The sequence below is a fragment of the Schistocerca americana genome, chromosome 3 (genome assembly GCF_021461395.2).
Source record: "Schistocerca americana isolate TAMUIC-IGC-003095 chromosome 3, iqSchAmer2.1, whole genome shotgun sequence".
In the NCBI taxonomy this organism is placed as follows: Eukaryota; Metazoa; Arthropoda; class Insecta; order Orthoptera; family Acrididae; genus Schistocerca; species Schistocerca americana.
In genome coordinates, this window is record NC_060121.1 from 946230622 (window position 1) to 946243803 (window position 13182).

Below are 13182 nucleotides of genomic sequence, written 5' to 3' on the forward strand. Positions count from 1 at the left end.
ACTTTCTGGCAGATTAAAACTCTGTGCCGGACCGAGACTCGAACTCGGGACCTTTGCCTTTCGCGGGCAAGTGCTCTACCAACTGAGCTACCCAAGCACGACTCACGCCCCGCCCTCACAGCTTTACTTCTGCCAGTACCTCATCTCCTACCTTCCAAACTTAACAGAAGCTCTCCTGCGAACTTTGCAGAACTAGCACTCCTGAAAGAAAGGATATTGCGGAGACATGGCTTAGCCACAGCCGGGGGGATGTTTCCAGAATGAGATTTTCACTCTGCAGTGGAGTGTACGCTGATATGAAACTTCCTGGCAGATTAAAACTGTGTGCCGGACCGAGACTCGAACGCGGGACCTTTGGCTTTCGCGGGCAAGTGCTCTACCAACTGAGCTACCCAAGCATGACTCATGCCCCATCCTCACAGCTAAGCCATGTCTCCGCAATATCCTTTCCTTCAGGATTGCTAGTTCTGCAAGGTTCGCAGGAGAGCTTCTGTTAAGTTTGGAAGGTAGGAGACAAGGTACTGGCAGAAGTAAAGCTGTGAGGACGGGGCATGAGTCGTGCTTAGGTAGCTCAGTTAGTAGAGCACTTGCCCGCAAAAGGCAAAGGTCCCGAGTTCGAGTCTCGGTCCGGCACACAGTTTTAATCTGCCAGGAAGTTTCATACCAGCACACACTCCGCTGCAGAGTGAAAATCTCATTCTGGAAACACCCCCCAGGCTGTGGCTAAGCCATGTCTCCGCAATATCCTTTCTTTCAGGAGTGCTAGTTCTGGAAGGTTCGCAGGAGAGCTTCTGTTAAGTTTGGAAGGTAGGAGACGAGGTACTGGCAGAAGTAAAGCTGTGAGGACGGGGTGTGAGTCATGCTTGGGTAGCTCCATTGGTAGAGCACTTTCCTGCGAAAGGCAAAGGTCCCGAGTTTGAGTCTCGGTCTGGCACACAGTTTTAATCTGCCAGGAAGTTTCAGAATGGGTCCTAATACTGGTCCTTGAGGGACACCATCTTTTACATTTTCATATCCTGAATAGTAGTAGCTGATTTTGTTATGGTCAGTATATTGCACTTCAACCACCTGTTTGCGACCACATAGGTATGTCTTGAGCCACTCATGGGATATACCTCTAATTCCTAACTGGTCAAGCTTCTGCAGTAGGGCATTATGGTCAATGACATCAAAAGCTTTAGATAAATCAAGACATATGCCTGTCACAAACTCACTTGCATCCAGTTTAGTATAGATTTCATTAAGAAATTCAAATATTGCACTTTCAGTTGAATAGCCTATCCTGAAGCCATGCTGTGAAGGAGAGAGAATTTTATTTGTATTTAGGAAATCAGACAATCTCTTATAAAAAACTTTTTCTAAAATTTTAGAAAATACAGGCAGTAGGGCTATTGGTCTATAATTTGAAACACATTCTGGATTTCCTTTTTTGAACAGAGGTTTCAGCTTTGCTGTTTTTAAGCATGAAGGGAAGGTTCCTGACGCCAGTGAGCTGTTGCACAAATGTGTCAAGGGTTCAGCTAAGGCAAGACAGCATTATTTAATAATTGCATCCGGTATTCCATCAATTCCACATGAGTACCCTGTTTTCAAGGTTTTTATAACTGATAAAATTTCTTCAGAATTTGTGGGTGAAAGGAACAAAGATATAGACACATTTCTCACACTATTGCATGACGGAGGTGATATTTTGTTTTGTTCTTCCAGTCCACTCACCAACTGTTCACTTACATTTGCAAAATATTTGTTGAAGGTCCCAGCAATTTCTGTTGGGCAAGAAATCATTTGTCCTTCATAACATAAGTTCATATTTTTATATTTTTTAGTTTCACTTGTTGTTTGATTTTTTATAAATTCCCATACAGCTTTAGATTTGTTTTTTGTATTTTCAATGTATTTGTCATTTGCCATTGTTTTAGCTTTCCTTACAACATTTTTGAGGATCCTCTTGTAATTCTTCAGGTACAAATGAGATTCATGAGGCATGTTCTGTGTCTTTGCTATATCATGTAATCTTCTTTTCTCTGCACAAGATGTTCTAATACCTGTTGTAATCCATTTGTTCTTTTTGAAGTTAGGTTGAAATTTTTCCTTTTCAGTGGAATTCAGCTTCAAAGTATGACATGAAGATTTCCATGAATTTTTCAAACTTTTTGTTAGTATTTTCACAAGTATACACTTCATACCATGTTTCTTCACTTAGTCTCTGTACAAAAAGGTTTATTTGTTTGTTAGTGAATTTCCTTGCTTCTTTTACAAGTTCATCTTTCTCAGTTGTTTCACTTGGGGTGTGCAAAGCAATAAACTGTGCATAGTGATCACTGAAGCCAGTATTAAGATTTCTGGCACAGAAATTGTGATTTACATTTGTGTTTATTAATATCTGATCAATTGTTGAGCTAGTTGTTGGTGTAACTCTTGTAGGAGAGTCTATGGTGGCTTTTATGTTATATGTTTCCAGTAGGGTCATGAAGCTTTGCTGGTCTTTTGAGATTTCTTGAAAATCAATATTAAAATCTCCACTTATGATCACTGTTTTGTTAAAGTTTTTTATAGTATTTAAAGCTGCTTCTAGTTGGTGACAGAAATCATTAAAGTTTCCATCAGGGCTCCTATATACACAGATGATTACTAATTTTAATGCAGAGAGTTCAACTGTGGATACTTCAAAAATTTTCTCTTCAGCTAACAGTTCAATGGGTTTTATGTTACAATAATCAATGCCACTTTTAACAAATATACATGACCCTCCATGACTGGATGTAATTCTAGAAAATGATGAACAAAGATTGCAGTCTGCAAGTTTTGTGACTGACATTGCATCTTTAGGCAGCCAGTGTTCAGTTATACACACTACAGAAACGTTTTTTTAGCTCATGAGTACATAAAATTTCAACTTCACTTAATTTGTTTAGCAGTGATTGGACATTTTGATGAATCAGCACGAAATTAAAGGTTTTGTTAGGCTTTGGCATATTGTTAGACTTTGGCATATTTAATTGATCACTTACCTTTACCTTGTCAATAAAAAATCATTCAGGTGTGCTGGAAGTACTGCTTTTCTTTTCCCGACTGCACCTATTCTTCTATTATCATCTGCAGCAGAATTTTCTTCTGTGTCTGGCTTCCCTGGTAGTTGTTCAGTTGCTGCTCCTACTGTTGATAATATTGCTGCTGGTGTTAGAGCTGGGTCTGCAATTGGTAGAGCTGTTACTGCATTCATTGTGCCTGAATATTGGAGGCACCTAGTTCCTTCTTTTGTTGTTGATGTTGGTGAGTGAGGTCTTGCTGCCGTTGTTTCCTTCGAATATTTGGGGGGCCAATCCAGGATGATTTTTCTTTTGAGTGTTTGATGCCTCTTGGTGATAATTTCTCCAATTTTTCCGATGAGCAGTTTTTTCCCCATGTTGTTAACGTGCCATCCATGTAATGTGTGGAATCTGCGCCCAATATTATTAACATTTACGAGTTCTACGTTTCTGAAATGATTGCAAAGTAATGAAATTTGTCTGTTGGCATTGATTATTTCTTTATTTACGCATGACCAAGACGGTAAGTCATGCCGATGTGGAATGTTCAGCACTAAAACATTTGTGTGTGTCAACTGTCCTAAGCACCTTTTTAGTTCTTGTTTTGCTTTGTGGGTTTCGGTTTTATATACGTGATTTGACCCACCAATTAGCGCAACAAAGTCTTCAGAGGATAAGTCAGCAACGTCTGTGGATCGTACATGATTCCAAACTTCCAACATAGAAGCACCAGGCTTTATGTAAGCAATTGTTTGCAAACTGGACTGATCGTTCAGAAGGCGAGCAAATCCACGACCATGACTGTCTGCCATCAAAACTACTTTTCTTCGTTTAGGTTTCTCTGCCTGTTTAGAAGGTCCACCGTCATTATGGCCAAACAATTTAGTATCAGCGCTGGACAAATACTTGATATTTGGGTCACGCAAGTGTTCAGGTCTTTCAGTTTCATTTCCTTTCATAACAGTAGTTGAGTTGTTAGGCATTCTTTTGGATGTATCACTCCGCTTATAAGCCGAGCAGTGCCAGATCAATTCAATAACAAGGGAGTACCCAAAACAAAAACTGGAATTATTTTTTAAAAGCTATATATTTCAAAATTGTTTACAAAAGAACCATATTCCCTACAAAATACTTTCCGTTACAACTTATACAATTGTCCTACCAGTGCTTCCACTGTTTGAAACATTTTGTAGTCATCTTTAGAAACGGCTGACAGCTACTCCCTCATTCATTTTTTGACTTCCACTATGTTGTCAAATCGGTGTCATTTCATGCCTCTTTTCATGCATGGAAATAAGAAACATTTCCAGGGAGTCAGGTCAGGTGAGTAAGATGCATGGGGCAGTGGAACCATGCCATTTTTAACCAAAAACTATCTAACAGAGATGGCTGTGCATGCAGGTGCATTGTCCTGTTGGAAGGACCAGTCTCCTGTCTGCCACAAATCAAGTCTTTTTTGATGAACACTGTTGCATAGTGTTAAAACTTATGAAAATGGCCTGTAAGCACAAGCTTTCGAATTCTTTCAATATTTTTGTCAATTTGAGCGGTTGATAAATGTCCAGAATGAGGTTTGCCAAACCACCGACATGTTGCCATTTTTGAATGGAGCAAACCTTGCACACTTGAATTTTTCCCATGGTGTGATCTTGGTAAGCTGTCTTTAACATTAAAACAGTTTCAGCAGCATTTTTACTGAGTAGAAAACAAAATTTCACAGCCGCGCATTGTTCAATTTAACTTGCCATCATAAAAAACAAAACAAGAACAAACAGTGCTAGCATAAACTGTCACTGCAGATAAACAGAACAAGCCAGGTCGAAAACACAGGCTGCTCTGAACTGGCAGTGAGTTGTACTATACACACCTTGCGATAGAAATGTGTACTATGCAAGCTCCATCCACGGCAATGATATTCTGGTTTCTTTTTTTGGGTACCCCCTCATATCTTGATATTTGAAAGTAAACTTGTAGAACTGGATTAACACTGTTTGTTTCCACTTCGCATTAACAGCTTATTTCCTTTTGACATGATCTAAATTTACCCTGAACATTAAAGAGCCTAATGGAAAAATACTACATTTTTTAAGACTGGTTTAATATTATTCTGAATGACAGTGTAACTTTGTACCAGTATCAAAATTGATAGTTTACTCTAATAGAACTTACTTAGTACACATTTTCACCTTCCCAAGCACTCAATAATCATAGATGTAAAATGTTACAATGTCTGTTGTGATGTGTAGCTTGTTTTGTGTCAAGTATTTTCAAAAAATGGAAAAAAGTGGTACAAAGTTTGTCTTGCCTCTGTAAATTCTTCATAGGTGGTGGACCAAGAATGTTGGTCCTGAATCCATGTACAGTACTATGCTGCTCAAGTTGTACTGAATTACCTGAAATGAACATTGCTTCTCTAATGAGAGCTTCTCCAATGGTTGATGACTGCTTTGCAGTTGCAGCTTTTTGAAGTCACAAATCCAGTGATGCAGCTTCTGGTAATAGGCACAAGTACCTGATTTCATAAAATGGCTGGCTTTTTGCCAGAATTTTTAGGAGTGCTATTACTTGCTACATATGCTAAAGTTTCACATTTATCATTTGTGTTGATTATATGTTCCTCAATGGCAAGTAGGGATATCAGATTACTAAGTGTTGATTCACTTGCTTGCAAAGATTCCTATCCATTGATAAAGTACTTGTATGCTCATGATGAGACTCATCAAAATTTTTATAATAATTATCTGATCAGGTATTTGCTCACCTAGAATCTCAAGCAATGTGCAGATCTTCAATTCTAGCAACGTCTATCATTATGTCGCCAGTTGCTTTTTTTACAAAACTAAACCACTGCTGCACTATGATGTACCTAAACACTGGATCAAATTTTTGTTCGCAATTAGATATTAACTTGTCCTCATTTCTGTCGACATGTTGCAGTTTGTAATATGAATTATGGTTTTTTCCTTCACCTAATGTAGCAATGATTCATTGAGTTGTTGTGTCACAATTTGCTCAGGCTGCAACCAGCTTGCTGTTCATATCATTATCAAATGGTTCTTCAGGCAGGTTGTATGCACCATCAATAACAGACCAAGCATTGTGTAATTTTGATGCTATTAATAATTGAAAATTCCAAGAATGCCAAATTTCAACGTCTTTGAGTTTATTTATGCAGATCTTCTTGTTCGCAGTCTTGAGGTTAAGTTATTTTGCTCTTTTTGTATAGTCAGAAAACTAACCTCACCTGGTACTATAGCATGTGAATTGTTAATATGAGCCTGGTACTAACCTTTCAGTAAATATTATTTGAAATAAATGGTTGTAGCTCTGTCATAATGATTATTTTTTGGCCAACAAATGAAACATAATAAAAATGTATTTTATTTGTTAGACATGAAATACTGAAATATGTACAGATACTTCAAGAGGCAAATAAAATCTGCATTGCTGAGATTGTTTATGAGAACTGGTGATTCCTGTTCCAAAGATTTCATCTAGTAAGTGTGCTAGAATTTGCGCTGATGAGGCGAAATATAATGACCACCTGTTTAATAGCATGTTGGTCCACATCTGGAACTCAATACAGCAATGTGATAAGTTTTTAACAGGTCCTTGGTAGATTTCCAGAGGTATGTAACACCAGATGTCTGTGAACAGGTAATGCAACTACCATGAGTTATGGGCTGGTGATTTGTGGATGCAGAGCTGACTCCCGATAGTGTCCCAGATGTGTTGCATCATTATCAGATTAGACAAGTCTGGTAACCAGAACATCACTGTGAGTTCACTATCATGCTCCTCAAATCACATAGCATGATTCTGGCCATGTGTTATGGACAGTTGTCCTGTTTGAAGATACCATCACCGCTGGGGAAGACATAAATCATAAAGGGATGCAGATGTTCCACAATAGTGTTCATGTTGTCAGCAGTTGTCATGGAAGGTCGTATGGAAGCCCTGGTAAATGCCCCCAATAGTGTAATACTACCCCCATTGGCATGTGTTCTTAACTTAGTGCATGTTTCAAACAGTTATTCACCTGAATGATAGTATATCCAGGCAACCGTTGATCTGGCGCAACAAGAAATATTATTCATTCAATGATGTAATATATCCTCTTTGATCCATCATCCAGTCTTGACGATCTCATGTCCTCTGTTATCATAATTAATGATGTCAGTGAGTCAACATAGTAACAAATAGGGGACATCTGCTGCAGAGCCTCATGTTCAACGCTTTGTGCTGGACAGTGGATTTCTCCATTTATAGTTCTTGTCATCACTAGAATGATTCCACATATGTGTCTGCTCCACTTACATACTTCCTTACCACATCACGCCTGCAACCCTACCAGGTGGCATTCAGTCTCACAGTGAACAGTGGCTGTAATGTTTTGGTTCATCAATGTATCTTGTGACTGTTTATAGCAGATTCCCCCTCCCCGAGCTCATGTGAATACTATTTAGGCAGAGGTATGTGTTTTCTGGATTTATTTTAGCAAAAAAAGATTCTTTTCCCCGTGACAACAGGTATTCAACTGTGTATGGTGTGAGATTCATCTCCTATAGTTTCACGAATCAGCTGTACCAATCTTCTCTTCCCAATATTCTTTAAGTCCAGGCTGTGCATCTAGTGGAATATCATATATCCTGACTGATAGTTAAGCTTTCACTCTATTGCATAAAATATCAACATTCTGACTGGTGCCAGAATGTTGATTTTTATGCAATAGAGTGATAGCTTAACTATTTCACTTACAGACTTCTCAGTTTAAGAACGTTTTATTTTACCTCAGGCATAAGAATATAGGTACAAATCTGAAGGCAAATGTGTCATTTAACATCTGTGGGTTTCAAGTAGCAGAACAATGTTTATTTTTCAGATGATACAATAAAAATGTTGACAGTCTACTAATAAATCATGTAATACAATAGTGTCTATATAATTTTTCCCTCATTCCAAAACATAATTTTGTTTATTTGTTTTTGCTGTTCAAATTTACACAATAATAACAATATGGTTGAAATTTTTTTTGTTATTTGGTGCTGAGAGGATCACAATGCTCATTAAATTTTCAGATCAGCTGGTGTTTGTTGTCGATGGTATGGAGATTGGAAGAGTTCAACCACCACTAGGTGGCTTTAGTGGCTTGCAAGAATTTGCTTCATCACCTACAGTTCCTTGGAAGTCTAAACTTGCACCATTTGACAGAGAGGTATGATTCTTTACAATTTCTTTATAGTTTCTTATATCTGCAAGTGTGTTGGAAGTGTAATCTTTCACTGTTTAACAGAGAGGTATTCTTTATCATTTCTTTATAATTTCTTATTTTTACAAGGGTATGCTGACAAGTAATTGCTCTGAATTTTTATGTAAATCTCATAAAGCTTTTTAAATAAAACAAATGTTATTAACATTCTACATGTTTATTCTTCACACCTATTACAGCCCTCTGCTGCTAGAAGGCTCCAAATGGTAGCATGTAACATGCTGGTGTGAAATGTAACCATGTCGTTGCATGAGAAACAGCATGCTGTAATTGGGTTTTGAATTCAAAGAGTTTGTCTGCACATGCTGCACCCTCTCCTTCAGCATGACAATGTCAGACCACACATGGGCACTATGACATCTGCAACAATCCACCACCTTGTGTTCGTTGTCATCAAAAAACCTCCATACACTCCTGATTTGGCCCCATTCAATGTTCATCTGTTTCCAAAACTTTAAGATCACCTTCAAGCACTTCACTTTGAGTGTGTTTCACTTTGATAGTAAAGGAATGCTTGGTGCAGTGATGAGCTTGATGCAGATACCTTGGATAGCATTGTGTGCCTTTATTACAATCACAATTACAAGAACATTAACAGAAAATTGTGCTAAAACCCAGAAAGACCTCAAAGGTCAAAAGTATAAAGGAGATGACACACCACCCAGTTGAAGTGCAGTGAGGATATACACTGGTAGTTGTGTTTGTCTCTCCCATTTGCAGGAGCACTGGTTTAAGACACTTGATGGAGACCACTTCCTCTCAGTCACTGTGCCATATCTTGAAGGTGGGGGGGGGAGGGGGGGGGGGGTTGAACAGCTTTAAATGGACCTGTAGAAGATGGTGTAAGTGGAGGAAGGACTGAGTTTTCATGAAACGACACATTTGAAAAGCTGAACAAGTCCTTATGCATAAAAATCTGTTTATCCCCATGCAGCTTTGGTAGCGTCATAGGGAGAAGAGCCATATTTTCACATAGGTTTGCCCCAAAATTTCCATTGTTGCTGGGAGGTCTGTCGGTTTGTCAGATCACAATTATGCTGGTAGCGGCAACATTTTTCCACAGAGTAATTAAGGAGAAGAATGAGTGCACTAGTTCCTCCTTGAGTGTAGGCCTCAATCCTAGCAGGACCACCTTCAGAGTGCAGTGGAATCTTTGCACCATTCCATTGCTGGAATATTGATAACTATTTGTATGGATGTGGTTGCACCCACAGAGATGAAGGAGTTCTTAGAATAATGCTGCCTCACACTGTCTACACCTGTCAGTTCAAAATGGTTCAAATGGCTCTGAGCACTACGGGACTTAACAGCTTTGGTCATCAGTCCCTTAGAACTTAGAACCACTTAAACCTAACTAACCTAAAGACATCACACAACACCCAGTCATCACGAGGCAGAGAAAATCCCTGACCCCGCCGGGAATCGAACCCGGGAACCCGGGACACCTGTCACTCATAATAGTTTGTGGCACTCCAAATTGTGCTATCTGTCCACTAAGTACTCTCTTTTTATTTTAAATTCAGTGCATTAGTATTTGTAAAATGACTTTCACATAGTGTTCATTAAAAAATGACGGTCATTCCACTTGGGACCTGTGGAATGGTACATTAGCTTATTTGTTTTAGTTGTAAATATTTGTCATGTATTGTTGTTTTTCTGACATGTTCCACATCCTGGAGGACCTCCTCAATACGGATCAATTGGAATGAAAGTAAATCTAATCTAATCTAATCTAATCTTGGCCACAGTTGTGGTAATGACGTCTGCCACCAGAAATACTTTGGCCATGTTGTAAGGTGATCCACTATGGTAAGTAAATAGTAGTGGCCATTTTAGCAGGGTAGTGGCCCTACCAGTTTCACATGAATGTGACCAAATCTTGCTGAGGATGTGATATGTTCCCTGTGGGGCCAACAATATGTCTTCCCGCCTTGCACTTATGACATCTCTCACATTATTGTGTCCACTTATGGCTGTCTTTATTCACTCCAGGCCACACCACCTTCCTCATCAACACTCACCCCATAGTTCTCACTACCAGGTGTTAAAGGCTCATTATGCCTTGAAAACTGCTCGACAGAAATTTCTGGGACATAACATACATCATATTGTCTGCACTGTTGCACCATAACGTTAAATCTCCTGCCGATGTTTTTACATGCATGAATGTCAAATAAGATTGTCCATTCATTCATAATTCATGTAATTTTTGGTCAAGAGTTCATGCTTGGGCAATGTGGTTCCTGTTTACTGCTTTTATACTCACACAACACAGTGATAAGCAATCGGCCACAATGTTTTTGCTACTGCTAATATGGTGGACATCCATGGTGAATTATGAAATAAAATCAGCGTGTCTGAGGAATTCCAGCAAGCCTTTTGGAGTCTCCTTGCTGAAGAGTGATGTTACGGTCTGTGTAAATAGTCAAAATGTGGCCTTTAATTGAATATCTGAAGAGACAGACAGCTGCATATGCTATGAAAAGTTCCCTGTCTATAGTACTCCAACCCTTTTACATTGGTATGAGCAACAGGGCAGAAAAAGGGAAAGGCTACCAAGCGCCATCAACAAGTTCCTGAAGTGCCACCCCTACAATTGTCTGGCTGCCATCCACCATAATGGTGTGATGCATTAATCTGAGGGCGAGCAAGTAGTACTGCCCTTGCAGCACACTCTTTTACTCTGTCGAATGACATCATCAGCTCTGAGGAACTTTTTGCACCAGTCAAGTGTTTGCCTTTGAGTAGTTTTGTTAATGTGATGCCTGGGAAAGATGACGGTGGTAATAATTAAGCATTCCTAGACACCACCTTAAGTCCTTCAATGTTATGTGCAGTGGAACCTGTTGTATGGCTGACACATGCTTCATCACCAGTCAACCCATCCACTGATACCTAAAAACCAAAGAACTTTACTTTGTTATAACTAAAAAGATACTTGTCTAAACTGATCACCATGCCAGAATTTTGGAGTCACAAGGAAACTTGACGTAAATGAGACTTGCATTCCTCCTGATACTTTGAAAAATTAAAGATGTTATCCATGTAGCAAAATGAAAATTTCAGCCCACACAGCACATGACATGTTCGAGCAATGTTTTTCAACTCAAAGGGCAGTTAACAATAATTGAATAAATCAAAGAGCAAGGTGATCGTCAACTTGTGAATGACTGATAGGAATACAGGAATTTGTGAATGTGCCCATGTGCAATTGATTATGCTAAAAAAATATGCACCTGCCACTGAATTGTTTACATCCATGATATGTGGAATAGGGTATCTATCCGGTATAGTTATGAAAGTTAACACTCGATAGTCTCTGAACAGCCTCCATGTACAGTCTCATTTCTGGGTCATATGTAGAGGTGATGCTTACTGACTATCTGATGGCCTTGTCATGCATTGGTGCATTTGCCTAGCTGCCACTAGTTTTCCAGGCATGAGATGGCATGACTTGGCTGCTACTGACTGTCATGGCATAGTGCGAATGAAAAATTGCATGTTGTGTGTGCGTTAGCTCTTGATAGGATATGTGGAAATACTTCCATGATGCTGTGCCATTCATTATGTTAAAACGCTGCTGTGACTGTTGCATTCTGCAATAATCCTCTCTTAATGTCCACTGCGAGGTCAAAGTTGTGTAAGAAATCAGTGCCTAGAATTGGTTTGGTGACATCAGCTACCAAGAAATTCCATGTTGTGTGCTCTTGAAAGCCAAGATCTAACATTAATGATTTGCTTCTGTAAACTTCAATTGCCGAGTTATTTGCTGCTGTTAAATGTAGAGGAGCGCCTGTGCTGTCCAGTTGAAGTGAAATGAAATGTTTGTGGCTAGGGCCTCCCGCCAGGTTGACCGGTCGCTTGGTGCAAGTCTTTTTAGTTCACATCACTTCGGCGATGGGGATGAGATTATGATGAAGACAACACAAAAACCAGTCTCTGAGCAGAGAAAATCCCTGACCCAACAGGGAATCAAACCCGGGCCCCTTTGCATGGCATTCTGCTGCACTGAAAACTCAGCTACTGAGGTGGACCACTGTCCAGTTGGAACAGTCCTTTAGGTAACACATTGACATCTGATCCTATATCTCCCAAAAACTTCTTTTTGGAGCATCTATCCATTACTATAGCTGCTTTGCCCAGTTTTCCATGGTTGTGAATCCTACCCTCAGATTGTGATAGTGTCCATAGAAGTAGAGCTCTTCAAAGCAGGAATTTTCATAACCTGGTGTAGCTGCACTGTGATATATTACTTCCATGCTGGCTACCAGCTCAAAGCTGCCTAACTGCTTGCCTGTTGTTTCAAGCATATGGAACACAGTATCCCATTTGGATCAGCCTCCTGCATGTTGTTAACATGGGTATCTTGTGCTGAACACCTGAGTGTGCACTGCAAAGATTACCATTTGCGAATGTCTCCTGTGAATCAAGGAGCAAATCACATACGTATGTGGGTGACTTAATATTTCTACATGATGATCTGGAGTGCCGTTTAGAGGCTGTCAAATGCTTTTGGGTACTGAGATGGTGTAGAACATTTGCAAACCTTGTCACTGACTCTTTGGTGAAGCCAATATCATGAGGATCTGTTTCTTCATGAACTCTTGTCATATTCCATATAGTCTTGCCATCGTACAATGCCTGTGCTAGCTTCTCCTATGCATTCTTAGTCATGCAGGGCTGCCACCTATGCAACCAAACTGTGAACTGTCTGTGCAAACTATTCGGTTGTGGTAGCTTGTGCCTTGCTCATTATGCTTGATCTTGGGCTACCATGCTCACTTGTTTCCAACATTCATGGTTCAGGGCCCCCAGCTGACATAATACTGTCTATAATGTTGCTTGCTTAGTATTCATGCCACCATTGCTTCTGCTCATCCTGGA

The 13182-nt window shown here is 39.6% G+C and overlaps 1 protein-coding gene across 1 annotated transcript in view; it reads left to right on the forward strand.

Moving 5' to 3' along the window:
* Positions 1 to 13182, forward strand: part of LOC124607488 (beta-1,3-glucan-binding protein-like) — a 128483-nt gene that overhangs the window by 78518 nt on the left and 36783 nt on the right. The window contains exon 7 of the mRNA XM_047139860.1: positions 8108 to 8244. Coding sequence (XP_046995816.1) covers positions 8108 to 8244 — 137 coding nt within the window. The remainder of the gene's footprint in view (positions 1 to 8107; positions 8245 to 13182) is intronic.